The sequence below is a fragment of the Aythya marila genome (genome assembly GCF_965140915.1).
Source record: "Aythya marila genome assembly, chromosome: 3".
NCBI classification, from domain to species: Eukaryota; Metazoa; Chordata; class Aves; order Anseriformes; family Anatidae; genus Aythya; species Aythya marila.
Genome location: NC_139044.1, coordinates 32,759,837 through 32,787,628, shown reverse-complemented (window position 1 = coordinate 32,787,628; position 27,792 = coordinate 32,759,837). Strand labels below are relative to the sequence as shown.

The 27,792-nt window shown below is 42.9% G+C and overlaps 1 protein-coding gene across 3 annotated transcripts; it reads left to right on the top strand.

Moving 5' to 3' along the window:
- Window positions 1-27,792, top strand: ZNF318 (zinc finger protein 318). Of its 3 annotated transcripts, none has more exons than XR_014317219.1 (11): window positions 1-476; window positions 5,317-5,462; window positions 10,190-10,823; window positions 11,962-13,380; window positions 14,877-14,976; window positions 15,711-15,997; window positions 18,994-19,197; window positions 19,673-19,772; window positions 20,895-21,013; window positions 21,453-25,569; window positions 25,690-27,792. XR_014317219.1 is itself a non-coding variant. In XM_082757195.1 (10 exons), the coding sequence occupies exons 1-10, from the start codon at window positions 96-98 to the stop codon at window positions 24,876-24,878; spliced, it is 6,816 nt and encodes a 2,271-aa protein (XP_082613321.1). In that variant the 5' UTR covers window positions 15-95; the 3' UTR covers window positions 24,879-27,792. The 3 variants fall into 3 exon arrangements, 1 of the variants encoding a protein (XP_082613321.1); XR_014317220.1 differs by having other exon boundaries at window positions 25,687-27,792; XM_082757195.1 differs by having other exon boundaries at window positions 15-476; window positions 21,453-27,792.

Below are 27,792 nucleotides of genomic sequence, written 5' to 3'. Positions count from 1 at the left end.
AGCGGAGAGCGGAGAGAGGAGGAGGAGGGGGGGGGACGGGTCAGGGGAGCCGGGGCGCCCGCGCAGGCCGCTGGGACCCCCGTGTCGCCGCCATCATGTACCGCTCGGGCAGCGGCCGCTCCGGGCCGTCGTCGTCGTCGTCGTCTTCCTCGCACCGGCTGAAGGAGAGCGGCTCGGCGGGGCCCCGCGCCTCCCGCTCCGGCACCTCGGGGCCGGGGCCGGGCCGCGGCCGGCCTCCCCCCCCCCCTCCTCCTCCTCCCCCTCCTCCTCCTCCTCATCCTCCTCCTCCTCCTTCTCCCTCCGCCGCTTCTCCGCCGCCGCCGCCTCGCCGCCACCGCTCGCCCTCGGGCCACCGCGGCGCCTCCCGCCGCTCCCCATCGCCGCACCGCAGCCGCCGCTTGCCGTCGCCGCCCGGAGGAGCGGGGGGCGGCCGGGGGGGCCGCCGGGGCAGCGAGCACGGAGACGGCAGCGGCCGGGTGAGTAGCGCCGGGCACCCCCCCCCCCCCCCCAAACCGGCTGTCAGGCCGCGGGGAGGCCGCGCCCGGCACCGGGGCCTCGCCCTGCCTGTGTGGGACCCCCCCCCCCCCCCCCGGTTCTCACAGAGCCCGGTTGCTGCTTTCCGTTATGTTTTGATTTCTCCCCGGCGGCCAGAGCCATTTTAGATAAGGCGGGGAGGTGAGGCTGGCGTGTGCCAAGGAGGAGGATGCAGCCGGCCTCCCGCCCGGCACCGCCGTGTGTGGTGGTGCTCTGCGGAAAGGGTCGCTCCTCAGCCAGGTGTTGAAGCTCTTCCTGCTCCTCTGAGCCTGCAGAGGAGGCTCTGGCACAGATCCTTAGCCCGAGAGTTACTCTTTGGTCGGTGCTGCTCTGTAGGTGCAACTGCGCAAGGTGCTCAGGGCTTCGCGCTCAGCCTGACAAAAATCTGATCCGGGCGTGTGAAACTGGGGGGTTGCGTCTCAAGCAATACCACTTTGGATGCCAACACCTTTTTACTAAACAAAAGTGCATAGCCGTACTTTTTTTTAATACTATTATTATTTTGAGCGAACGGCATAGAGTTATGTAGGCTTCTTGTTGTCGCTCTTTGGTGCAGCGATCCTCTTTCCGATCACTGTTACCTGTGGTAAGTAGTGGTTTCACTGCGTGTTTCTATTGCACTGAAAGAAGCGATTTTCGTACTGCGATATTTTAGGCAATGATTCCATGGTCACTTAATCCAGCTTGTGTACAAGTAAAAGGAACGGTACACTCAGTTTTCCCTCTCTGCTGTATATTCTGCCCATTCCCTTGCACTCACACTTGCATTTCTGAAGTTGCGAGGTGAGCTGATTCGAGGACCTGATTTGGCTGAAAGTTAATTCAACAAAAACATGTGGCCTGCTGTGATTCGTTGCATGGTAGGACCCCAAAAGAGAATGGAGGTGCCCTTTTCTGGTGGTGGTACAGTTTCTTGGAGCTGTAGCCATAGAAGAGATCCCAGGTGAGTGTAGTGGAGTTAAGATTCAGTGAGTGGTGGGCGCTGTTTGTTACTTGAAGGTAATCTGTCCTGATGGACCGGGGAGATAATGTTGTATTTGACAGTGAAGCCGGGCTGAGAAGCTTGCCTCTGGCCTTTTGTTTTTAGGCTGTTGTTTGCTATTGTCTCAATCCTATAAATTGTTGGGGCGGGGAGAGGAGTACCCCTGCAAATTGCATTGCTAAGAAGATCCAGGTTGAAAATAATTAATTTTTTAATAGAATGGATTTTTAATATGGTTCGTGTCAGTTTACGTTGTAGCTTGATGAACAGTGGCATGGCCACAGTTGAAGGGGTGACAGACTGGGATGCAACAGCAGAACTTTCTCAAATTGGTTTCATCAGCAGCCAGTCAGTCATTTCACTATATCCGTCGTAGGCTGTGAACCTGTGCGGGCTGTAACAAAACTTTTAGTGCCAACTGTGTTGGTGGTTTAGACTTGGAAAAATTTGAACCAGGGTTTTTTGATCTGCAGCCTCCCACTCTTTTTTTAGAAAACAAGCAAACAAATGAGCAAAACCCAACTTTATGGAAACATTATTCCTGACAAACGCTATTCTTCCAGTGTTATTTTGCACCCATCTGGCTTAAGATGCAGTAGTCTTCACAGCAAATTGTTAGAAATTCTTGATGTTTTTCTTACCAATTCTGATTTCAGGGAAAAGGATAGATAAATTACTCATCTTTGAAATTATGCTCCGGTAAGTTAGCCAGCGCTGAGCTGCTGAGCCAAATAGGTTTTTTTGATTGCTTACAAGAATGTTACTGTATTAAGGGAAAACCCTTCTCTCTGAAGCAGCTCACACAAGATGAGTTAATATGAGATGATTTAATATAGCTCTTTAGCGTGAATTTTGCATTCTCTGGTATACGCTGAAGCCCAATGTAGGCAATTCTCAGACCGTATATTGTGTATATTTTTTTGATGGAAGGTTTTGTCCACCAAAAGGTGCTCAACCATCACTACTACTTATTTTTAAATGATGGTGTAAAGCATAAGATACGTGTACAAGATGATTTTATTTTTTAGAACTACTCTTTACAAAATTAATGTTAATTAGAGAAAGATAAAAGCTGGGATTATGCAGATGTTTTCCAAAAAGTGGAACTCGGTGTGATCAAACCAAAGTAAACAACAGATATGTGGGATCAACGTGACCTAGTAAAGTTTTAATAAAGTTTTCAGACCTATCCCACTTAAAACGCTCTCTCCAGAAGTTTGAGGATATAAATTGAGGGAGAGTGGAAAGTTACACAAACGTTTTAATAGGTGACATCGTAGATCTGTCATTGAGAGGGGATGAATTCAGACAGAAGACAGAGAAAGAAGGATTTAAGCTGCAGTAAGGAAGGAGGACTTGGAAAAGGAGAGTGTATGCATGAGAGCAGATGTAGGACATGGAATGCAGACACTGATGGGATAAGGGGTTAGGGTTGAAAAGTGGAAGAATTTTGAGTACAAGCTCTGAGCTACTGTCCTTGCATATGAATTGGAATATGGAGGGAGTAGCCTTTGAGATTCTTACTCCCTTTTCTTGATTCTGGGCATTGCATTGTTGAGATGGAGTGCATGCCTTTCCCTGGGTATCTGGGGAATCCCCTGGTATTGTTGTTCTCATGTCTAACTGGGATGCCGACTGTATATTGCACATCAGGAATACAGATGGTGTAAGTTTCTTAGTAGCTGGGGAAACTTTATGGCATTTAGAAGAGCGTGGGGTGTCAGAAAAAGTTTGGTGCAAGTATTTCAAAATGTAATGGTGAAAAGAATGGTCAGAGCTGCGTGGTGAGGGAATTTGGCAATTGCAAGGCTGATCAGCGTTCATGCTGCTTGTATCTGTCCCTGCTGGTCTGTGTGCTTGTTCTTTTTATAGTTCTGGTCCGTTCCTTTACCTTCTTGTAAGAAAGTTAGCTGAAATTGGAGGACAGGGATGTTTTGGGTTGGCAGAGGAAGAAATGAAGAGCTGGTATGCAACCTGTGTGTTTATACGGCAATGGTAACTGCTGTTTGGGAGCCAGAGTAGGAAAGGAAGAAAACACAGTACAGGGCATGGGTAGGATTGACTAGGAGTGGCACTCCAAATGCAAATGCTGTTAAAACTTGAATTTCTCAAACTCAGGCAAAAAAATGCAACGTTCAAATATGTATCACCTTACCTGCTGTCTCTGGGTGATCTGCATGGTGGTCATACATATCCTGGACTTGCTAAATGTAAACAATTTTATTTTCTTGCCCAGAATTTTCCTAAAAGATTTAATCATGACTTTTCCATCTCCAGTTCCTGGAGGTGGTTGTAATGTACGTGCCCAGCTTGCTGACAGTCTGGATGGCAAGCAGTTGCCTTTCAAGGCAATCACTTCTCCAGGCAGCCCTCCAAATTCAGCATTAAACTGGGCACATTTGAGCCTTCAACTCACACCTTCAGCGTTCAACTTCAGCTTTCAGCATTTGTATGAGATGCGTGCACCTTGTATGTGTTGTGTCTCAGCCCGACTGTTCCAGGATAATACTACGCAATACAAAATGATTGCTTTTAAAAAGTCATTAGAGTGTGTTCTGATAAATGATGGGATTCAGATTAACAGAGAGATACAGAAATCAGTTTGACGTCACCTTAGAACAGGGATACGCACACGATGGATTCTAGTGCAGATTTGTACCAAGCCGACTGTGTTAGGCAAATTTGTGAGGGAATTCTGCTTCCTTGTTGGAGGGTATGTGCTGTTTGTTCGGTCTCTTGGAGCATTGAACTGAATCTGCTGCCTCTTCCCAGGGTGGCCAGGCTGGGTGCAGGCAACGTAGCGCACCTGCAGCTTGCTGCTGCTGTGAAAGCAATATGCAGCGCATGGCTGGTTTGGCAGAACTGAGGCTGGTTCATTGTTTCCTGTTAAGCAGAATATAAATCACGTTGGTTTAAAAAATAATAATAGTCAAGCCTCGCTGTCTTCAGCCAATCTCACCTTCTTCTTCTGGAACTCTGCTTAATTTGATCATTCCTGGAATTCAGTGACAAATTCTAAAAGGAGGCGAAGCATACCTAATTAAGCATAACAGTAATAACATTTTCTGCATTGGGTATGTCTCCAAACGAAGATCTGCACAGAGGCAGTTAGCTCAGGCGTTCTCTGCTGTGTTTTTTTCCAGGGCAACTTAACTCTGGTTTAGCTCTACCAACAGTGATGAAAATGGGAATTCTGTTGTAGAAAAGGCTTCTACCGCCACTGACATTTTTAGGATTAGGTTGTGCTTATCAGCTGAAAGCAGCATGAGACAAGCAAAACTATTCAAAAATCACTGCTAGGAAAATCTTTGTTTACGCTTGTTTTATACCTTGCTTCATGTTGCTATTAGAGCTGGAAAGGGCCAGAAATCCAGACACTTTTATTAAGAAATTCCTGGCACTGTTTTTATGCAATGTTTGTTTAGCTGCTTCTGCTCTAACAAAGAATGGAGCACAGCAGCAAGTCTGGGACTTCTTGAACTTCTGTTTTTCCACCTTCCAAAATGGTAGCTAATTAAAGGTATTTTTGAGTTGAAATTTTCCCTTTTAGATAATGTAAATGTAAAGCTTGTTGTTGGCAGCTGGAATGAGAAATTAAATGCACCCAGTACCCTCCCCTTTCTTTAGTAACTGTAGGCAATTGAGATATTTGGAAAAAATATTCTTCTAGTGTTTTTTTTTTTTGGTTGATCCACGCACCCCAAGTCCCACGCGTTAAGCAAAGCAGAGTCACTTGCCTTACTGTAGCCGAAATTACGATTCCCTGATTGATGGGCTTGCACTCTTTCTTCAATTTACAGAGACGCTCACCGAGTCTCCGCTCTGAGTCTTCACTGGAACAGAGTTTGCGGATTACTGTTGGTAATGACCGGTATTGCGTGGGCACACCGGAGCGAAGGAGGCTGCCTGATAGACTGGGCTCACCAATTGATAACCTGAGCGACAGGTATGGTCCTCCACAGGTGGGGATTCAAGTGTATCAAACAGTAAGAGCGTGGGGACGGCTGTGCTGGGTGACACCAAGTGCCTAATTAGCCCAGGATATGGCAGGGCCTGACGGTGGATGCGTGGGGAACGTGGGTAATAGGGTAAACACGTAATGAAGCTTCCTTGCAGTACTTCCCAAGCCTCCAGCAAGTTGTGGTACAGGGAATTCCCAAACAGAGGTCACTGCCTGCATTCCTAGTAACTCCAGACGGATACTGCTTCTTGAAGCTGTATAAACTAAAAGTACTCAGAGTATCTTCCAGGAAGGAACTGCTTTATTTGACATTTCACAGCTTCAGCTGCCTCCTTTTTCTTATGAGCCTACCTAGTTTGGCTTAAAGGAAGGTTGTTTACAGACAGCACAAAGCTTCAACTTCCTCATTTATTTGGGGGGGAATAAGGTACTTTCCTGATTTTTGACAATAATCCAAAAGGGAGCCCTAGTGTAGCTTGAAGAAATGTATTATTTTGGCTTCAGAAACCCTGCAGAGGGGAAATGAATGAAGTCAGGCAATCTCATAAGTAGTAATATAAATTAGAATTTTTAGGGTCCCTTGATTTGCCTTCAGTGGAAGAACAGGTATAATCTGGCTGCAGAAGTAAAATGAGAAGGCTTTGTGCAAATAAAATTTTCTTTATCTTGAATTGCAAAGTTAAAGACGGGGGTAGTCTGTGTTCTGGAGCAGCCAAATTGTAATTTCCAGTCGGGTATAAGCATCCAGAACAAAAGAGGCTCTAACGTCCATTATTGATGCAAATATCCCCAACTGCTCAAAAAATAAAAAATAAAGAAAAAGAGGGAAGTGAGCAAAATAAGTGAATTTCCTGTCTTTCTGATATGTAAGGTTTCTGATATGTAAAGTTTCAGCAGGTGCGGAAAACCAAAAGAGAGTTTAGTTTTCAGTACTGTCACTTTTACGCCTTTACCTCAATTCTTCTGAGGTCAGTGTTCAACTTGTAAGTCCCCTGTGCAGCCTGCAGTCTTCTGAGCAAGCTGAGTGCGTGTGCCGGGGGAGAGTACAGTGGCTGGAACGAGCAGGAAAAGGTACGTAGGAGAACTGTCACTGTACTGCTCTGGCAGATTAAGAACACGGTGGTGGTAGTGGGGTTGTCCCGTTGCTTCCTTTTCTCCAGTGAGGTTTTGTATATAACCTGTTTTGTGGTTATGCTTCATGGCTAGAAGTAACAACACGTACAGCAGAGTTTATTTTAACATTAGAGTAAAAATGACTGCTGAGAGGATCTTTACCTCTTTGATAGGAGAAGAGCTTTTACTTTATCTCTGAGACTGGACAAAAATGGTAACAGGTAAAAAAGGCCAAAAAAAAGTTGGAACAGGTCCCAGAGAAGATTGAATGACAAATCAATCGGGATGAAAATAAGGGATAGTGAGGCAATGTAGACCTCAGTTTTTAAGTGTCTTTCCATATACCTGCAAGTCCATGTGGTTAAGTGTACTTTTTTTTGTTTCTTTTTGATTTTTTTTTGTCCAATCTGTGCTACCTGCACTAGTCTGAATGGTACCAGAAGCTTCAAGTGTCCTTAGCTTTTCCTAAAACCTGTAGGTACTGCTTCTGACTTGCAAATTTCTTCACTGTTTACCATTTTGGTTGTTTTAAAAGACAGTTTGTAGTTAGTTTAGTTGTTAAGGATATTGTTTATCATGTATTTTTTTCCTTCTGAGAGGCTGTCCTGTTGCTGGGACACTTATTTTAGATCCATCACTGCGCTTTAATCGTCATTCAGTTTAATACTGAGCATGTCAAGTTCTTACAGGACCCATGGTACATTCTCATTTTTAAAAGGGTGTTTTTTGAAGAATCTTTGGATTTTGAAGTAATTGGAACAAATAAATCTGAATTTAGTTATTCTTACCTGTTTTTGATAACTACTTAGAGACTTGAAGCAATCACTTTTACAAATTATTCTCTGTGATTTGCAGGATGTTGGGATGCCAGAAAGATTCATTAGCATAGAAAGGAAATAAAATTCCAAAGGTTAGACATCAGGGTAGATTTCCCAAGGCATGTGTCCATGTGCATGTCCATCCTGAAACATCTGTAAGAATTTGCCGCAGTTTTTTAAGGCAGCTGGCCTCCTGCACAGGTCTTAAGTAAGCTTGCTGAATGAAGCTGGTCTGTGACTTCATGGTCACTTGAGCAGTTTCTGTCTTCTACTTCAGCAGATTAACCTTTTATTTTGTCTCCAAGAATCTCACTTTATCAAAGTGAAGAGTGTATCTTATCTCCCCTCGTCTTCCATCTCTCTGTCTGTCAGTGTTTTTAAGATATTCTACTGCTATCTGAGCTGGCATAAGCTATACAGAGCATCCCACCAATTCTTTCATCTGGGGTTAATGCTAAAGATTAAACCTTATCACTGCCGAGACTTAGTCTGCGCTAAGCTGTGCTCTGAAATAGCAGATTTTGGCTTAATATCAAGAGTGACAGCTGGCTTGAGTGTGAACAGCTCGTCTGACTTCCTATTCAAAGACTTTTAAGGTGGAGTCCTGTTGGCTTCTGACAGCAGAATACCATTGTTTATTTCTCTTTCTGTGTATACAATTAAATACATAAATATGCCAGAAAGCAAGCTTACCTTACACCGATTTTGCTTCTTTAAGGCATCATTTCTACGTAGTCTGTGGTCTGTTTTCCTTCCCTGATTCTACAAATTCCGGTAATTCATAGATTTATGTGGTGGGGAAGGAATTGGGATGGTCAGAGTGGTACCACCTTGTATTTCTCCTGCAGTTGCAATATACTTAGTGGACAATGCTGACTAAAAAGCACCCAAGCCAGATAAGAGGGACATCTTTCTCTTAGACTGTATTTACTGAAAATATATTTCAAAGAGGCACAGTTTCTGTAAGGCAAGTAACTCTTTTTCTCAAACCTGTATTTAATCTTTAGGTTTTAAATCTGTCTTTACTATTCAGACCGTGTTTGGAACATCCTTCTAATTAGAAGTGCAGTAGGTTTGCTGTTCCTTTCTTTCAAAGTAGGATTTAGTATTCTTTCTTCTTTGTTGCTTCAGGCAGAGTGTTTGGCAAGCATGCATGCAAACTATTTTCACAAAAATGAGCTGAAGGTGTGTGGTGAAACACATCTGTAACCTGACCAGCTGTGTTCATGTAGCTTGTATAGGTATAGCAGGCTCTCACGTGAAGTGATGGTGACACTGAAGACAGACATTTGCTATTAGAACCAGATAAATGCTTTTATTTAGGCTGTGAACAGCAACATTTCTGTATAAAACTTAATTACAGTTCCCTTGTAAATGTTTTGGTGCTTTTGGAAAGGGTGGAGGTATGTAGTTTGTTGGACACGAAAGAGGATCCATATAATACCACAGATACTGGTGTATGCCATGTTTGCTAAGGTGTGTGTTAGACCAGTAAAGCAGCTAACAACATGTGGAATAACTTTGCAGTGATGTAGGTAAGAGATTAAGTGAAGTTTTGCGTTAATTTTGTTCTTAAATATGCATATGTAAGCTATGACATTACTGAAGAAAAGGACTTTATCTGGTCATGTCAGTTGTTTCTTAGTCTGATGACTTTAAAAATTGGTGCTATAATTTATCTGCAGATTTATTTACTTATTTATTTTTAAAGATGTCATCTGGCATGATTTTATTGGTCTCTTCTCAAATCTACCAAGGGACTTTTCTTAGTAGGAGGAGATGATTTTTGAGGATTCAGGCAATCATACATCGTTTATCTCAAGTTGATGTCTTGCTCACACAGACATTTTTCTGTGTTTTTTGTCTCATTGATTTGACTTAACAAGCACGTTCTTGGAGGATCTTGATAGATTTTTGAAGTATCTGAGAATATAACCAGCTGTTGGTAACAAGTGGATTTTGCTTCTGCCTGATCTAAATGACAGCACTAGTGAAGTTTTTAGGGGCTGAGGGAAAAGGGCTTGATTAAAACAGTACTCCTAATTGGAAGTGTCTGTAGGAAATGGTCCAAAAGAAGAAACACCAAGAGATACAGCTAGCTGTTCCAGTGTTGTGCTAGTTGCAAATCTGCTGTGTATAATGCATGGGCTGGAACATAGGAATGATACTAGTACATTTCCTATCCCTGATTCATAGATATCTTATAAAAAACTGTGCTTGTTTTGCGGTAAAGCAGTCCACGTGATAGTGACGGTCCTGCCTACAGGTCTGTTGCAACAGAAAATGTTGCCAGAATTTGTGGTCCTTTTCCACAGCTGAAGATAAAAAGAGGATCTGGTTGCATGTGCCAGTGTGAAACTGAATTACACCTTGAATAATTCATGTGAAATGTGACCGTGGCATCTTGCTGGGAGAGGTGAGGAAAGGGATTGTGGTCTGAAATATGATAGCAGTGTGTTTTGTTTTTTTTTAATGTGTAGTATTTCTCCTTCACAGAAATAAATCCATCCTATCAGTTTTTCAAGGCTCTCTTTCTGCAGTGTGAGTTGAATTGTTTGTGTCACTGTATTTCCAGGTGAATTCATAGGAAGGAAGTGTATTACCATTAAAAACATCAACTTTCCCTCACCCCGTCCGTTAAGTACATAAAATGCTGCTTCTGCTTAGTGATGGAGATGCTATTCTGAAGCTGATTTGGAAATTTCTTGCTCTTGAATAAGAATAGGACATAGTTGATTCTGACTCAAGCCCTTACGTTTATTCCATGCTTGTCTTATACAGGGATGACATGGCTGATGGCCCTATATTCACTAGGGGTCTGTCGTGCTCTCGAGGCCTTGAGAGATACCCATCGCATGAAGACCAACCTTCAAGTCCCTTCATCATGAGGCACGATGAAGACTACCGCAACCGCGATGTTTTCCTCCATCGTTCAGATTACAGTCCGCATTACGGTCGTCGAGAAGAGCTACCTCGGGGGTCTGACAGAGATGGTGACAAGCTCAGGAAATCCTCCTATCCGTCAAGGCCAGAAGATAGGGGACGAGAAATAAAGCGTCCACGGTACGAAAAAGATGAGAAGATGCATGGTGTGAGTGGAGAGCATCAGGGTTTCTCCTCGGGAACACGAAACTATCGCAGACGAAGCCGCAGCCGCAGTAGAAGCCCAAGCCCGTCATACCTGAATGAAGAATTCCGAGAGCTTGACCGTGCCAGGAGGAAAAGAGAAGAAGAAGAACGTAGCAGAAACTTGAATCATGATGTTTCAGGCAGTGGTTATGTGATCCCAGGCTTGACTAACACACTACAGACTTCTGAGCCTCGGTATACATACAGGCCTGAGGAAATACCATCCATGCCCAAAAAATCCATCTTGAAGAAACGAGTGGAGATGGAAGTAGAGTCTCCTATTCAGGTTTGAGCATTGTCTGTCTGTCTCTACACTTCTACTTTCCAAAACAGTCACTTTCTGATACAGAATATTAGTTTTATTTCCAAAATAGAAAGGTCAAGTCTTTATGCTTTCCCGTCTTTGAGAGTTCAGGCAGCCTTTTGCAGGCCTGTATGGTTTAGAATTGCATTGGAAACCTTAAATGGTGAAGGCAGTTAATCAGGGATCATAGAGCTATAAAATCTAAGGCAGAATGAAATGTCCTTGTTGAAATGCAGCCCAGCATGCCAAAATCTGGGCCAGCTTTATAGAAAAGCTGAGTTGTTTTGTACACAGACAGTCGGGACATTGATCGAAGCTCTCTGCCTGTCACAGTGCCTCTTTCTGTTTCTTTATAAACCCAGAGAACTGCCTGATGAATCCTCAGTATCTCTGGCTGAAAACACCTTTGAGTTTCCTTATTTTTTCTCTTTAGACTGTAGGCTGATATTAACCCTATTTAATTTGTACCCGAGCTATGCCTGTTGAGTCTCAAAATTAGAGCAACGGAAAGGCATGCAGTTGGGACCACTGTGATAAATTACCCATTTTCTTTTCTCGTGTTTTAGCACATCGCTTTTGATCGGCTTGTTATTACTGCTCAAGTTTGGTTTGACGGTGACATATTTAAATCAGGAGGTACTCCAATACTGAGGATTCCATTCTATACCCGTTAATGGGAATCCTAGTTCATTTGGTATTCATTACACATATCTGAAGACGTGGTTAGGAACAACCCCAGTACAATTACTCTTACCTGTCTGAAGGTGTAACATACTATTTGTGACGGAACGCAAAGCACAGCTGAATTTATGTCACGGCATTTCAACTTAAAAGTTTTGGTTCTGAAGCTTGCCAAAAAGTTAATTAAATATAGCTGTGATTTTGTGTGTTCCCTGAGATAAGCTTTCATTGCTGGACATGACGTTCCAGAACCACTAGACAATTTGTTTTTGTGATCTTCTCTATTCTCTTTCAACCGTGTATTGTGTTTTCTAACCCTTCTCTTCAACAGAATTTCTCTTGGGGAGAAATTGTCACATTCCTGTGACAATTTCATTCTGCAAGGTGAATACTCCCCTCAGAGGGTGCTGTAGTAAATAATAACTTCTCTATCTTTCAGCCTGAGGGCTTTTCTAGCAGCCCTGCTCCCAGCAAGGATCTTCCTCTTCTTTCTAGTCATTCGTCTTTGCCCCAGAGCAACAGCACAGCTCCTTTTGCCTCTGAAGTGGAGAACTTTCTCAAACGGTTTAACAAAGACTCTGTTGTGGAGTCTGCAAACAAGGAATTGCGGGACGGTTTGTATGAGTGGAGCCCGCTTTCTGGAGCTCCCAAAGACGCTTTCACCTTTGAAGAGAAGTTTGGAAGCTTCTTAAGTCACAAGGAGAAGATAGAAGCCAAGTCCGAACCTGCCGATCGCCACACGGACTTCTTGCTGCCTCATGAGAGGGCCAGTCAGGATGGCAGCGGTTTCTCCCGAATTTTGGGCATGATGGCTGATTCTGTCAGTGCTCAGGAGAAGAGGAGGCGGAGTTTTCCTGACATTGAAGATGAAGAGAAATTTCTTTATGGCGATGAGGATGAAGACACCAAAACTGAATCCCTCCCTGTTCAGAAGCCCCCGGTGAGTTGTGGCAATGAGATAATAAGCCAGAAAGTGAGCCCACCTCCTACTCCTGCTCCAGCCGTCAAGCTGGATCCCTTAGAAGAGCCTAATGCTGAGTACGCAAAGATCCACGACTTGCTCAAAACCATCGGGCTTGATATCGGCGTTGCTGAAATCGGAAAGCTGGCCGTCCGCACTCAGGAACGCCTTCACGGCAAGAAGCTGCCGTCTCGTTCTCCCGATCGCCGCTCTGCGGACCTTCGCAGGCTGGAGCACTGGGACTTGCGTCGCAGCCGAAGCGACACTCGCTCTCCAGAGTCAGGCCAGCAGCGCTCGGCGTCACCTGCCGTCTCCTTCCAGCAGTCCAACGACTCTCTTCAGAAAGCAGAATATGCTAAGAACAAGCCGGTGGGGCAGGACATGCATCCGTGTGCACCAGAACAGCCTCTTCCTCCTGTGTCTCTCATTCCCTCAGTTCCACCAGCTCCCGCCAGTTTGCCACCTACACCTACCTCTGTTTCCCAGTACCAAATTCCCAACTATTCCCAGTTCACTGCCACTCAGATGCCCCAAAACTATCCACCTCCCGCAATGGCTCCTCCGGGGTATGATGCATACGGGCATTATATGGCTTATGCAGCCCCAGGCTGGCCCATGTACCCCCCGACCCAGCAGCCTAATCCTACGCTGCCAGAGGCTCACGGCCTTCTTACTATGGCCATGTCAGCAAACCCCACGCGTCCCAACCTCCGGGTGATTGAGACAGTCTCGATGGGAAAGAATGTCCCTGATTTGAAAAGGGACGGTTCTGTGCTCGTTCATGTCCCTACCACTCCTGCTCATTCCAAAGTGCCCCTTCGTCTGTCGTCGCACCCTCTGAAAAGTACTACAGAGAAGATGTCAGATGAAAAAAATCGGGCAGCTCAGAAGCAGAAGGTATGTTACCCTGTTAAAATATGTCAGGCTGCTTGCTTACTGGGGTGAAAGCTTCTCCTCTTTAGATGCACTTTTTTTTCTTTCCTCCCGAGTCCTTCCAGTTTAAAAGCAGTTAAACCAAATTGGCTTTTGTTAAAGATTTCCAGGCATTTGTGTGTTTACTCTGTAACAGTTTTAAACATAAATACGCAATCCCCATAGCAGCACACCTGTAGGTTACAGCTCGGATACGCGCTGGTAGCTCACCTGTGTGTCCTGGCACAACTTCTAGGGCTCTGTCTGTGGTAGCAGAGTTCTTTGGCTTGGGCTTAGTCCAGTTTTTTGCTGGGGCGGCTTGGAGTATAAAAACTTGCATGCTTCTGTAGTGGCAGAAGACCCCAAATGACAGAACAATGGTTTGCTAATTAAAAATAATTGTCATCATCTTGTGGCATTCAAGAAGTGGCCTAAGTGTGTTGGTAAAACATCTTCCCCTGGTATATACAGTGGTTACTGCAGGCACGATCTAAGGGTCCTGCCAACATTTACGTTGCTATCATAGTAGTGATCCTCTAGTGAAGACAAGGCCTTGGATCGTTTTTGGCTTGTTCATGGGAGGAGTCAGTTGTAAGCTTTGGGAGCATTGTGAAGGTACAAAAAATTGGGATTTGTCTCTTGAAAAATGATGTTGGGAAGGAAACTGGAGGAACTTTTCAGGTTTTATTTTAGCATATTGCCTGGTTTCCTTTGGTGAGAATGAATGCAAACTGGTGAAAATCGGATGTGTGAGCTCCTCCTCCTAGTCCTTACCTAACTGAGCAAGAAACAAACTTCATCCAGGTGTTTAATTTCAGACAGTTATGCCTGCAAAATACATTTGGTGATACAGTTAAGATCAAGTCGAGGCAGAAGCTAAAATTGAACAGAGTCGAAGCAGAAAGCAAGGTGAAGGGCTGTGAAGTCTTTTGTCACTGATTGGATATACAAGCTGTAGAGATGCTGCATGGGTTTTGAACAGTGGTTTAACACTGGTCTTGCTGAGCCCTGTAAGAAGGCAATCAGCTGAGTCTGAGTGCCCTTAGGAATGGTCTGAAACACAAAAGAGCGTTGGAGAAATACGCTGGCCAAATTACCACATTTAGAAAAGAGGTGGCATAGCCTGCTAATACATTAGAATGAGAAATGTTTTCTGTCTTATCAGTGGCTGAGTTACAAAACTCAGAACTACAGTTTCTACGGTGGTTCTTGCAAGTGGCAGCAACAGTGCTATTAAGCTGGTCTGTCTGAATCAGGGCAAAAAAACCACCTTCATATACAGTTGAAGCATGGGCATAGATGAAGTTACCTACAGATGCAAATCAAGAGAACTATTTGTTGTATTAAAAACACGGGAACAGTTTGAGAACAGTGAGCAGTGTTCGGTGACTGGCACGCTGAGGTCTTGCGGTCACTTTTGCAAGACTGATTAACTTGTGTTGGGAAGAGAAGAAAATCCAGTCCTCTTGCGATCTGTTTAGGTGATAGAAGAGAGAGAAAAACTGAAGAATGAACGAGAAGCACGGCAAAAGAAGCTCTATTATCTCAAAACTGAATTGGACAGGCTTCGTAAACAGCAAGGTACGGCATGTCTATCCCCTATTTTTTCCTACCAGCAGTACCTGCTAGGAGAAGCGAAGACCAAACTAATACAGGCTATAATTTATAAGTAATGTTTTCATACTCTTGGCAATGCAGAATTCTTGAGAAAGCAATGACCTAGTTAGTATATTAAAATTAATATGTCAAAATTTGACTATTACACTGAAGCATGCAGTTGCTCTTGCATCTTCTTCAGCAGCTTGATAGGTTAAAAGACTCGCAGTTTGTGCGTTCTAGCGCTTTTTTAGAAGAAGTGAGAAGTAGCAACTGAAGACATGTCAGCATGTCTTTCAGTTTTTTATGAATCTTATTTGGAGAAGGAAAAGTCCCCTCTGTACAGAGCGAGCTTATATAATTTTAAAACATTTGATTCAAGTAAATAATTTTCACCTCTGGAAAATGATCTCTTCAGGTTATAATGTACGATTAACTTAGAAAACATGTTTGCTTTTTTGATCAAGCAGGGAAATAGTAATTACACTGATCCTCTCTCTTGAGGATTATGGTGCCTCTGTTAGGGGTGTATATAAAGAGAGCTGGATTTTGCCGATTTAGTGGTGCTGTACCTAAGAGTCAGTTTCACCTTCACAAAAGTCAAAATTTAACTGTAGTATTTTGTGTTGGGAGTTTACTTGTTGCTGGACTAGTCATGCAGATCTTGAGACAATTTTCTTGTTATGTTGCCAACTATTCTACTTCCTTGATCGGTTCAGGAGAGATGTTGAGGAAGAAGCGTCGCGAGAAAGATGGACACAAAGACCCCTTGTTGGTTGAGGTGAACAGACTGCAAGAGAATATTATGAAGGAGATTTCAGAGCTCCATAAAGAATCTGATGCAGCTGAGAAGAAGCAGTCTGAGCTTGACAAAGTAGCACAGATCCTGGGGATTAACATATTTGAAAAACCCCGGAAACCATCTGTGGAAAGCAAAGATTCCTCAGAAAAGAACAGCAAGTCAGAAAATGCAAAAGGTGTGGAGAAGGCATCTTCCTCCAACAAGGTAAAATCTTCGGGCTTGTATGCTAATGATTTTCCCACTAAGGGCAGTGGTGAAACAGCTGCTCCCAAACATTTAACAGAAGGTTTATTTGATGTCATTTGTTACCAGATCTCACATTCTGATTTTGATTGTGTATGCAGGTGAGAGTAAATGTATCCCTGTTTATAATTTCTCTTGAGAGTCTGTGCGATTTGATACCACGTACTGTTTTTGCTCTTGGTTTTGCTGAGGTATTGGTTGGATTGAACAGTAGCGTAAGTGTTCGCAGCTGTTAGGTCTCAACTCCATACCAGGAGGACAGATTTGTTCTCTACAACATTTCTGGCACGGCCTGCCATGAAGGAATATTTATCCGAGCGCTCTGCAAGTTTGGAGCGTGTCGGTCTTCTCACCAGGTGAAGATATTAACAAATCAGGGCAAGACTTGCATATGATTGTTGTCTTAACATGATTATTACATACGTGCTATAAGTTTTTCTTAAGAAATGTCAGTAAGTATCATTATGGTCTCTCTGACATGGTCTCTGAGAGGTTAATAGGCGAGAAAAAATGTAACCCGTTCCAGAAAGTTTTTCCTCTGGAAGCAGGGTATGATGTTAGTAGCATCTGAAAGGTTATGTGTGCGTTCAGGAGATTAATGATGTCGCTTTTCTATATATACTTAATTACGTAACTGGTATGGATGATGGGAGATGACAGATGCTTTTTGTGTAGACCTGACCTTACTGTGTATTTTTTGTTGGGGTGAAAGTGTTGGTAGGGTAAAAGGTGACTCCTCCAAGGTAACTCAGATCTGGGAACCCTGGAAACTTTTCCTTATGCTTCATTGTGGTCTGGTTCAGGGAACTCATTAGATGCCTTTTATTTTAAGGCTTCTTTTGTATTTTTTTTTTCATTTGTTTCTTGAAACATCAGCAGTGTCCAGTATCCACTTATCTTTACAAATCATTTGCATCAGACACCACATGGTAAAACTAAAGTAGACAAGAATGTCTGTTAAATCCTATGTTGCGTTATGTTGTTTTCTTTTCTTGAAATATGGCATCTGTGAATGTATCTTCCATTATTTTAACTTTCATTGTTTGTGTTGTCTGAACCCATAATGACTTGATCCTCTTTCGTAGTTCCTTATTTTAACATGGAAAATTATCGGTTCTGATCAAGAACACATAATATCTGCAGGTATCTGCAGGCACATAGGACACTGCCCTTAGTCTCTGAGATTCACCTTGTCATTCTGATTGTTAACTTTTAGTGAAAAGAAAGAAGGTGCAAGCCTCTGGACATTGTGGTCAGCTTACTTGGCCAACCTAAGGGCAAAAACATTTGTGCTTTTCTGCATCTTTGCAAACTACATTTTGGTCACTTGCTGCCCAGCTTGTGTTCGTCTATTGTAGTTACAAAGTGCAAAGGTAAAGCTAGCCTAGTTGTACCAAACTACGTCTCCGAGCTTTATCTCAAGTTCTGTTGATGTGGAGGTGGGATCCTGTGATCTGGAAGCTGTTCATTTTTGTGCTGAATGTGGAAGCACAAATGGGTTAGAGTTGGCTGTCACTCATCGATCAAAAACTCATTGTTTTTAAAGGTGTGATTGAGGTAGTATTTTATAGGGTATACTGGGTGGGTGTATGTACGTAAATAACACAAAACACTTCTCAGACATCATGAACATCCTTCCATGCATTTCCTGCAGATCATAAGTTGATCTTCTCATTGTTGAAGAAAATGTAAGCTTTGCTATATTCCTGCAGACAGAATATTTGCAAATATTCACCAGGTCACTTCCTACTCAGCTACCAACAGCTACCAACGTGGATATCTCTGGGGCACATAGTGGCATGGATGTGTCTTCATTGTTTGATTTACAGTGTGTGTTGCATGAAATATTATTAAAAGGAGAGAATCTAGTAAGGCAGATGTTATTTAACGATTATGAATCTGCTGAAGTAAATTTGTTTGACACCGACACTGAATAACCTGGAAATTATACAACTAATTTGGGCCTGCTAAGTGCTGGAAAAGCGCTATTCTTTCCAGACTGCTATGCAGATTAGAAATAATAACACAATGAGCTTTCAGCCATTGAGAATGTCAATCAAAACTCAAAATACACCGATTACTTTACAGTGGTATTGTAATATAAATTAGCAGGGCTGATTCATTACCTATTTCAGGGATTGTTTTGCTACTCAGCAGCGTTATTGTACGGGGATTATTTGTTTTGCTACTCTGCAACGTTACTGTACAGGGATTATTTGTCTTGCTATTCTGCAATGTTAGCGTACGTCAAGATTCTGAGCAAAATGTATTGATTTTGGCTAGAGTCCTGAAACGTCTGTGTATCGCTGTATGGCGTCTTTCTGTAGAAATCAATGCAAGTGTAAGTATCACACGCTTAAATCACAAGATGCTTCACCATACATGCTTAGGTGATTAACAAAGCACCATTTTTTAATTATTGTTAAGCAATGGGTTTTCTGGAGAGTTCAGGCACTCTCGAATAGTCTGATCAAGCTGATGGCGTTAAATACTTCCAGTCAACTAACTCTTCCTTCCCTTTTCATTCTGCTTTCATCCAAGCTACTTTTACAGTAACTTCTGAGCATTTATAGGGGAGTTTCTAAGTGCCTTTAGGTGTTCTGGGCACTGTTTGGCTAGTATGGTATATTGGAACTATTGAAATTTGTATGTGAAGGGCATGAAGTGGGACGGGTGCATGCCATAGGGGATTTGTTCATTTGGTTCCTCGATTGCCTACAACCATCCAGCCATTACATCTGGGAGCCTTACTGGAAGCTCTTCACTGTGGCCTCGCAGCGTCTTAGTCGGCAATACCAGCTCTCTGAAACAATGGAATTAGCCTGGGCGCTGAAAAGCAGGTGATATATACTTTTTTTTTTGTGCGTGTGGCTTCTGCTGGAGGCAGGTTCTGAGTTCCAGAGCATTCTGTCTCTCCTGCCTTGTCTTAGAGAAGTGTTTCCTGTTGTTCACTTTAGGAATCAAAACCAACTAATGAAAAGTCCAGAGGTAGAAGCCCGAAGCCAGCAGAATCCTCTTCACAGTCCTCCAAACATCCTTTCCAGCTGGCCAATATTTATGAATATTATGATGCAGGGAACCACTGGTGCAAAGACTGCAATACCATCTGCGGAACCATGTTTGACTTTTTCACACACATGCATAATAAGAAACACAGACAGGTATGTGGCAGGCTTCCTTCACTAAGTGCATTTCATATTGCTATAAATATTAACACTAAAACATACATCACAGAGCTACGTTTTACAAGAGAATCTGAATTAACGAACCCAAGAAGCTGCTTATTAAATTCTTTTACCCTAATGTTGGACTCGAGCAGTTTGTACAGTTACTGGTGTGTTCCGACTAATGTAAACGGGGCTTATGTTCAGTTCACATGGGACCTAGTGGTTGATACTTGTGTTTCGTGTTTGCCTGTCCTTTTATATCATTTACATTTTACCCTTTTCACAGGTTATTTTCTCATAATAAATTGCAGAATGGGAGGGGACAGAGGAAAACATAGTTCCTATAAATAATTGCACGTTGATATTAATGTTCGGTGTTCTGAAAGGATGTTAAAAAGGAAAAAGACAAGTGTAGTTGCCGTGCTAGTGTAATATATGAGCCTGTATACCTCTGTCACTGTGCAAATAGACCCTGGATCCTTACAACAGACCTTGGGCTTCGAAGACCCAGAGTGAGACCAAACAAGACTCCATAAAACGCATCGATAAGATAACTGTTCCTGCCAAAGGTATGTTATTTAAAAAAAAACAACTTGGGTTTCCTCTCCCTTAGCCCTCCAGCAGGTTCCAGTGACTCAGAGAAAGGAATTTCAAAATGTTATTTTAAAACTTTACCTAGTTACAGGAGCACATATAGACACTGTATTGTTAGGTCAGTGGCAGATCATTTGATTTTCTTGTGAAAAAAGTCATGGAGCAAGAGTATAGGAAAACATAGAAGAGGATCCTTCTTTTCTCTTTAGGATGTAGTTTTTATTTTGAATACTGCGTGATTTTTTTCCAGTGTAGTTCTGAAGAGATTTTTGCAAACATTAGAATTTGGTTCAGAATATGACCACAAAGGTTTGCTGTGTTTGGGCAGATCTTGTGGAATACTCCACACAGTCTTGTAACAGACCCTTCGATTCAGTACATTTTGTGTAAAGGTGTCTCTGAAGAATCACTGATGAGTGTTTGGTGCAGTCTGAGTGCAGAGAATGTGGAAGAGCAATGAGGAAGGGGCTGTAAGTAATTTGTGAATTCATATAGGATTTAAAATCTGACTGAATGCAAAGCATTGATGTGTATTCAGTCAGTGCAATGATTAAATAGGCCTGCCGGTGATTGATCTCAGTTTGTTTACGTTACCTAGCTTTAGTAGTGTCTGCCCTAGAGAGGAGCTGCAGTGTGTTAGATAACTGCAGCAGGTTCTGTAGGCCCAGGGGTGCAGTCTTGCTGAACTTCGGTGGAAATGCTTTTGTTCTTTTTATAAGCCGGGTGTTTAGAGTTTGAGCAGACTACACCACAAAGATGGTAAATAGATGAATACTATAGGAAGTGTTAATGTACTTGAATAGAGGATAGCTTTGAAGAGCTATGAAGAGCTATAGCTATAGAGGATAGTTATATGAAGAGCACTAAAATAATTTTTTGAATCATACTAATGAAGCTTCTTCACTTTACGTGATTGTTCCTGGTAGTGGTGTTTACAGTACTGTAAAGCGTGAGGAGAGCACCATTAGCTGCTTCAAAAGTGTGAACAGGAACATTGCTGGAGGCTTTGCTGTTATTTGATATGTTTATTTGGCTCTGTTAAGAACTTGGCATCTTTGAAATTTTGTTTCTCTGATTGTTTTCTTCGGCCTTTCCAGGCTCTGAGTTTCTGATCCCCATCACTGGATATTATTGCCAGCTCTGTCATGAATTTTTTGGAGATCAAATCTCAGCAGAGCAGCATGTGAAAAGTCATCCCCACAATGAGAAATACAAGGTTCGTAACTGGCGTACCAGGAGTGAGTCATTCCTTTTGTTAGCTTCTGCTTGCTCTGTCTTCTTTTCCTGAAGAATTACGTTTGACTTGATGTGTATGTATTTGGTTACCTTCACTGTATTGTACTGAACAAACTGAGCGGAACTTCCCACTACATAGAGGCTAATCTTTCATCCACATGAGGTTAAATTGTGTTCAAGTCCCAGTGTTGATTTTCACTCTTTAAGTAGAGTGACAGCTCTGCTGCAAGCCACCACTCAATTCACATTGAGCTACAGAATGTGGAGTTTGTAGCATCTCGTTTTTTTGGTAGGAAGAAATCCTCTGCTCTGTCAGTGCTGAGATGGCACTTACGTAACAAGGCAAAACTGTAACAGAGCTGAACTGATTTATTCTTTCCCGGAAGCAGTTGCTAAAATTGTGCTATTTATTTCCACAGAAATACATAGATGAAAACCCACTCTATGAAGAGAGGAGAAATCTAGACCGTCAGGCTGGATTGGCTGTAGTTCTGGAAACAGAGCGCAGGCGGCAGAGTGAGCTGAAGCGGAAGCTAGTCGAGAAACAGAAAGAAGAGAAGGATGAGAAGAAACCAAAAATAATAAAGAAAGAGGAAACAAAGAACATCCCGGAGCTTGGAGAAGGGGCAAATGAAACTCAAGGCAAAATAGATTCTTCTGGGCGAAAAATGGGTATCAAGCTTAAGCTGAAGAAGGAAGAGAAGGAGGAGAAAAAAGAAGAAAAGAAAGAGGAACCTAAAAAGGAATCAACAAGTCAGATGTCCTTTGGGAAATTCAGCTGGAAAAAGACTGAGAGGGAGGATAAAGGCCTAGGAGGAGCTATTCCAAAGGAGGAGGGTGTGGAAGGAATCAAAGAGGAGAATAAATGTCCGTCTGGGAAACTCCATGCCAAGCCCATAGAAATCAAGCTGTCTGGGAAAACTGTTATCCCACACACTAGCCCATGGACACCAGTTGTTTCCACACCAACCCAAACAAAAGTTCTGCCCAATCTCCCAGTCCCCACCATGATTTTCAGGAAATCTACTACTGCAACAGTTAGTAAACCACCACCTTTGAACACCTTTTTATCCATAAAATCCTCTGGAGCTACTACCAAGCCACTGCCTGTGGTAAAAGAAACCAATACAGATCTGCTGCTGCCTCCCGATATCATCTCCAAAGCTTTTGGAGGAGAGGAGGTAATTTTAAAGGGGTCAGAGGAGGATTTGAAAGCGGCAGAGAAAAATGAGTCTTCTCAGACCTCTGATATACCACCTCACCATCCTCTTCTACCTGCAGTCCAGCAGGCAGCTGTCATCCCTGCAGATGAAGTAGCTCCAGGTGTGTCTGAAAGCGAGCAAACAATGCTGGCAATGCTCGTGAGGCCCCCTCCACCACCACCACCTTCAACTGCTTTTAGTGAGCAGGCTAAAAAGGTGGAGAAACGGAACTCTTGCCTGGCCACAGCCAATGCGAAAGATCTCTACGATATTTTCTACAGCAGTGGTGGAAAGGGTTCAGCTGACAGCAAGCTTGCAAGTTCTGCGCTTCCAAATGGAGAAAACTCTAACCTTGCAAAACTGGCAGATTTACCTGCAAACCCTAGGACAAGTAATAGCTCATCCTCCTTTAAAGAGGATCAGAACGTGGCTACTGAAGTTAGCCAGGTCCTCTCAGCTAAGAGAGGCTCAGAAATGGAGAAAACGGTTACTCAGCAAACTTCAGTCCCTCATTCTGAAATGAGCACTGACATTGAAAATGGCGTTCAGAAGGACCAAGGGCAAAAATTACAGACTCTTTCAGCAGACGTTCAGACTAAATCGAAAGAGGAGGGTTCTTCGCAGTGTAATACTCAAGTGGCGGGCAGTTGGGTTCTTGGTGAGAAGCCGGCTGACATGAACAAGAAGACACTTCAGCCTCAGCGGTCAGAAAGGTCAGTCACGGAATTGCCAGAAGCAAAAACTGCTTCTGGTGTCCAGATGCCTGCAGAAATGGGACTTGTGGATGTAGCAGGCAGAGAGCAAGCAGGCAGGAAGGAATTCTGTGATCTGCAGAAAACAGAAGTCCAAGGAAAAGTTGGACAGGATGACAGAAATAAAACTGCAGTTACTAAGACAAATGTTCCTGGCACTCTAGAGAAAGATGAAGAGATGAAGGAAGTAAATGCAGTAAAGCCTGAGCTTAGCTTAGAGCACTCAAAGACTTTATTACCTGAAACACGGAATGAAATTCAAAATTTGGGAAATTCCCATTTGGCAGAGGAAAAACTAAGTGATAGCAGTAGAAATGCGTCAAAAACTGATAGTCCGCAGCTGCTCTGTGGTTCTCAAGATACTACAAAAGAAAATGTTTTAGTAGCAGTCATGACAGAGCAGAATTCTACTGATACCCCCTTAAAAGATGCAAAACTGAACAGTGTAGCTTTGGAAGTATCTCAGCCAGGAGTCCGTGGTGAAACTCCTTGGATTTCAGAAACCCAAAATAAGATTTCAGAATTGACAAGAAGTCCTGGTGAATGTGACACTTCCAGAACCAGTAACGGAGAAGAACAGGTCATGACAACCAGTTCTTGTTCTGAAAGTGGTTGGGAGCTATCCAATACTCCAAATATAGAAATGAAAAGTGGTTCTAATAAAATTTGTGCTTCAGAATTCACAGAGATACAGCCAGAGACGTGTCTCACTACCACAGAAACTAGAAATAGCACACCAGAAGCACAAGAAAAGATAAGAGCTGAACCTTCAGGCCGTGCAGTACTACATAACCAAACCCAAAGGCAGGGGGTTGCATGGTTAGTCAACGCCTGCTCGGCAAACATTGTTGAACTGAGATCCAGTGTAGAATTAGTAGTTGAAGTTGAAAAAAAGTCATTAGGACACGCTGGATCTGATGTAATATTAGGTGATATTTTTGCTAAGAGAGATGCAAAAGAAGTAGGGACTGCAGGATTTTCTAGGACTTGCTCTGATCTTGTCCAAGAGTCGGCAGTTGCTTTATCAGCAGATGTGCGTGTGGGGCATCTTTCAGAAGCTGTCCACTCCCTAGAAAAAAAGTGTGAGGTTGTAAGAACCTCGGCAGCCAACAGCGACTTCCATCTGAACGCTGCTCATTCAGGATTTAAAACTGAGCAACCTGAAAGTCTCCCTCCGAATGTTAGTGTGGATCACAAGAAAGATTCCTTGCAATCAGAAAATGTGAAACACAGCGAGACTCCGTCTGAGAAGGCAGAGCTTGAGGTCAAAAGCACTGAGAGCAACTTGGCAAATACTAAGGGAAAATCTGAACACCTCGGTATCCTTTCTGCAGGACTTTTAAATAAAAATATAGAAGAAGTCTCAAAACTAGAAGCTGTTGCATCCATTAGGCTGGAGTCCAGCAAAATTAGCAAGGCGGACATTGGAAAACCAGTGGCTGAAACAGAGATTACTGATGTTGCTGTGTTGACTTCAGGTACTCGGGAAGATAAACTTTGCACCCAAGTTTCTCAAACAGCTGTGTCGCAGCGCGGATTGCAGTCCTCAAACAGCGACAGGACGGAAGCGGGCATGCCAGTGCTAGAAATGCAGGGCGTTTCTCCCGCCTCTGAGATCCTTCTGCAAGTGGAGGAGGGCAAAGGTGGTGCTGCTGAAATGCCATCACTGAGCTGCGATGGAGGCAGCACAGAGAGGCGGGCAGCTGAGGGTGTGGAAACTTTCCTTCCTGGGCTCAAAGAAACACCCGGAAAGAACGGTGGCTCGGGAGGCAAAGGAGTCTGCACTATCCAGAGCAAGAAGACTGAGCAAACAGAAACTGCTGACAGTAGTTTGGAAGCTACAACAAATTCAGGAATTGCTGAAAGCGTAGCAGAAAGCCCAGTGGGTTGAAGTGAACCCAGCCAGCCCCAATATTTGTGGAGCCCGAGCTGGGATTATGTATATGTTTTTTTTGTTTGTTTGTTTGTTTTGTTCCAGTTGAGGGTTCTGGGTGCATTTGGCATCCTATGGTAGGACTCGACTAAAGTGAAACTTCAGTCACCAGAAACCAGACACATACTTTATTCTGTACATAATTAATTGTGTAAAATGTTTTTCATGTGAATTTTTTGCCAATTTCTTTTCTACACTCTGCTATTAAAATGGAATATCTCGTTTATAATGCGTGCGTCTTTGTTGTTTATTTTGGGGGCTTTTGTTCTTTGATCATTCTTGGATGATTTCCAGCTCACCCTTTTTCTGTCAGTAGCATTGCGAGTAGCCCAACCTCTGGGACAAGCTCAAGAACAGCAATGTAGAACTTGAGGAAACGGAGACTTGCAGAAGAGCTAAAACTGAACATTTCTTTAAACTGTAATGCATGGTTTTGTTTACTTTTTCTTTTGTTTGAAATGCAAGAAATGTGATTCGAGTTGATTTCTTTGTTCGTTTGTTTACCTGTCCTTGTGATTTGTAATTACTGTTACATTACACCTGTACTTAAGCCGTTTCATTGTATTGTATAAGCACGTGTTTGGATGCCACATCAGTAAGCAAGGGGAGAAAATCTGTCCAACTGGCTTGTGGAGAAGAAGACTAATCGGTAAGGCTCTGTGGCCTGACACCTAGACCAGACAGATTGAGGTCACTTAACATGATTTGAAATGGGCTTTCTTTCATTGTTCTGTGATCCAGTAACTATTTGTGTTAAATCATTTAGCAGCAGCTGACCAGCTCTGAAGAAGCAGAAGATCAGACCCCTGGTGTCAGGAATTGGACTCGCTTCATGTGATAGAGACACATGCATGCCTACCCTGAATGGTCCTAGTGCTATCAAAAGCTCTAGAGTGATGGTTCTCATTTGTATAGCTTGTTAAAGACTAAAGTATTACATGTGTTTGCTTGGATAAATATAACATTTTTATTTGTAAATTGTTTAAAAAATAAACATATGGTGGTCAACAAGACTTTCTTCTTGATTTTCTTTCTTTCTTTTTTTTTTTTTTTTAACTCTAGGGAAGAGTTTTATTTCAAGTAGTTTCTACCTCCTGTAGTAGCTGGTAAAATCGAGAAACTGTAGACAATGAAGACATTCAGCACTTAGCCTGCTCAGTAAAAGGCTGGTTTATTCCCAGCTGAAGTCAATGGAAGAACTTCTGTCAACAGCATCAGTGGAAGTTTGTCTGAAGTCCTGAGCCTTGTGTAAAGTTGGGGGGAGGAGGGCAAACAAGCAGAGTTCATGTTTCTGTAATCGCTACCAGCCTGCGGACCTCCAGAGGGGGACAAATGAGCTTTTCTGTTGCTGTGACTGTGTGTAAAGATGGTACTAAATGCTTTTCCGAGTCATTATGGTGCTTTGCTGAATTTGTAAATCTAGTGCAAGTGGTCAAGTCACCAAAAAAAGGTAATTAAGAAGGGAAAAAGGTTTTCAGAGAGGCTCTTTGACCTCTTTTTGTGATTTTAAGCACTTACTGCATATAAAAATAAACGGAATGTAAGAAGTATTTGTTAGTATCATTGCCCTACTTTCTTCAAATAACCATTTGCTGTCAAACCCAAAGAAAACAAGGTTTGACATGCTTTTGATGCTTTCTAAAATGGAAGTTGGGTAATGAGTAGGTTGTTTAAATCCTGTTTTTATTTTTATTTTTAAGTGAACTCCTTTGTAGTTGTTTCTTGGTTTTCTTCTATAAATGTCTTTCTGATTATATATCTAAGCTTATTTGTTCACGGTTGACAGCTAATTTTTTTTTATTTTTATTTTTTACCCTTGTGTCCTTTCTAATTTTTTCAGTGAAGTGCTTGGTGTCTTGTAAATCTAAAGTGGAAGAGGGAGCCTGTGTTTCTTGCCTGCCTTGTATTGAAGGATAGCAGTGCAGGGAAGGGAGATGCTGAGCGAAGGCTGCCTTTTTTCCACAGTTCTGCATTTAGATGGTGCTGATTTGGGATGCAGACCACCTGGATAGTTTCATTGCTCAGATTCATTTTCACGAAGGTCTTGGTGTATGCAACGGTAGACAGAAACCCATTTGGACAATCACCTTCTTCAGACATCCTCACTGAATGCTGCATTACCTGTGTGGGATGTACTCTTGAGTAACTTTATCTGGGTGGAAAGGACACCGACATCCATCCAATATCCTTTTGATCTGCTCTCCTACAGTTGCTTCTACAACTAGCGGTGGTAGTCAGTGCAGAACCCAGCTGGCCACAGATGAAGAACAAGCTAGCACCAAAGGAAAGCAAGAGCTTTGCAAACGACAAACTGAGAGTTGTTACGCTGTATTTGTCTTCAGCTTTCCAGAAGCTGAACCTCCGTATGATAAGAGTTAAATAGCACTTTTTTTTCATGCCCTTTTGTCAATTTTGTCTGTGCCCGAGCGGAGCAGGGTGCTCTGCTCCACCCGGGAAAAAAGATTCTTGTGGTCTCTTGAGGTAGGAGTAAAAGGTGCTCCTGGAGCTGCTGGAATGGGCAGAAACAAAATGGATGGTGTAGACTCTGACATGATGTGCAGGCAGATTGGTGGACAGAGGTTGTTGTGCAATTTTGTGAAATGGCATGTATATTTTTATTTATGTATTCTTTTTTTTTCCCTTTTTTTTTTTTTTTTTTTTTTTGCTATGGTTTCCAGAGGCATGCAGTAAATGATTTACCTACTGTACTGATCCCCTCTGCTGGCAGAGCTGTAGCATAGTGCACTGACTGGGAAGCCTTAAGTTCTAGGCTGGCCTTGGATTCTTGACTCCAGATCCTCAGGAGGAGGGGTGAGTTAACAGAGGGGGATTTACCTGGGTGTTTGAATGGTGCAATACGGCGTTACCTCTC

Bases quoted from the DNA above. Each gene is read 5' to 3' on its own strand.
- ZNF318 (XM_082757195.1), top strand. From the start codon at position 96: ATGTACCGCTCGGGCAGCGGCCGCTCCGGGCCGTCGTCGTCGTCGTCG. The intron at 477-5,316 runs GTGAGTAGCGCC...TTCAATTTACAG, and splicing joins ACGGAGACGGCAGCGGCCGG to AGACGCTCACCGAGTCTCCG. The intron at 10,824-11,961 runs GTTTGAGCATTG...TCTATCTTTCAG, and splicing joins AAGTAGAGTCTCCTATTCAG to CCTGAGGGCTTTTCTAGCAG.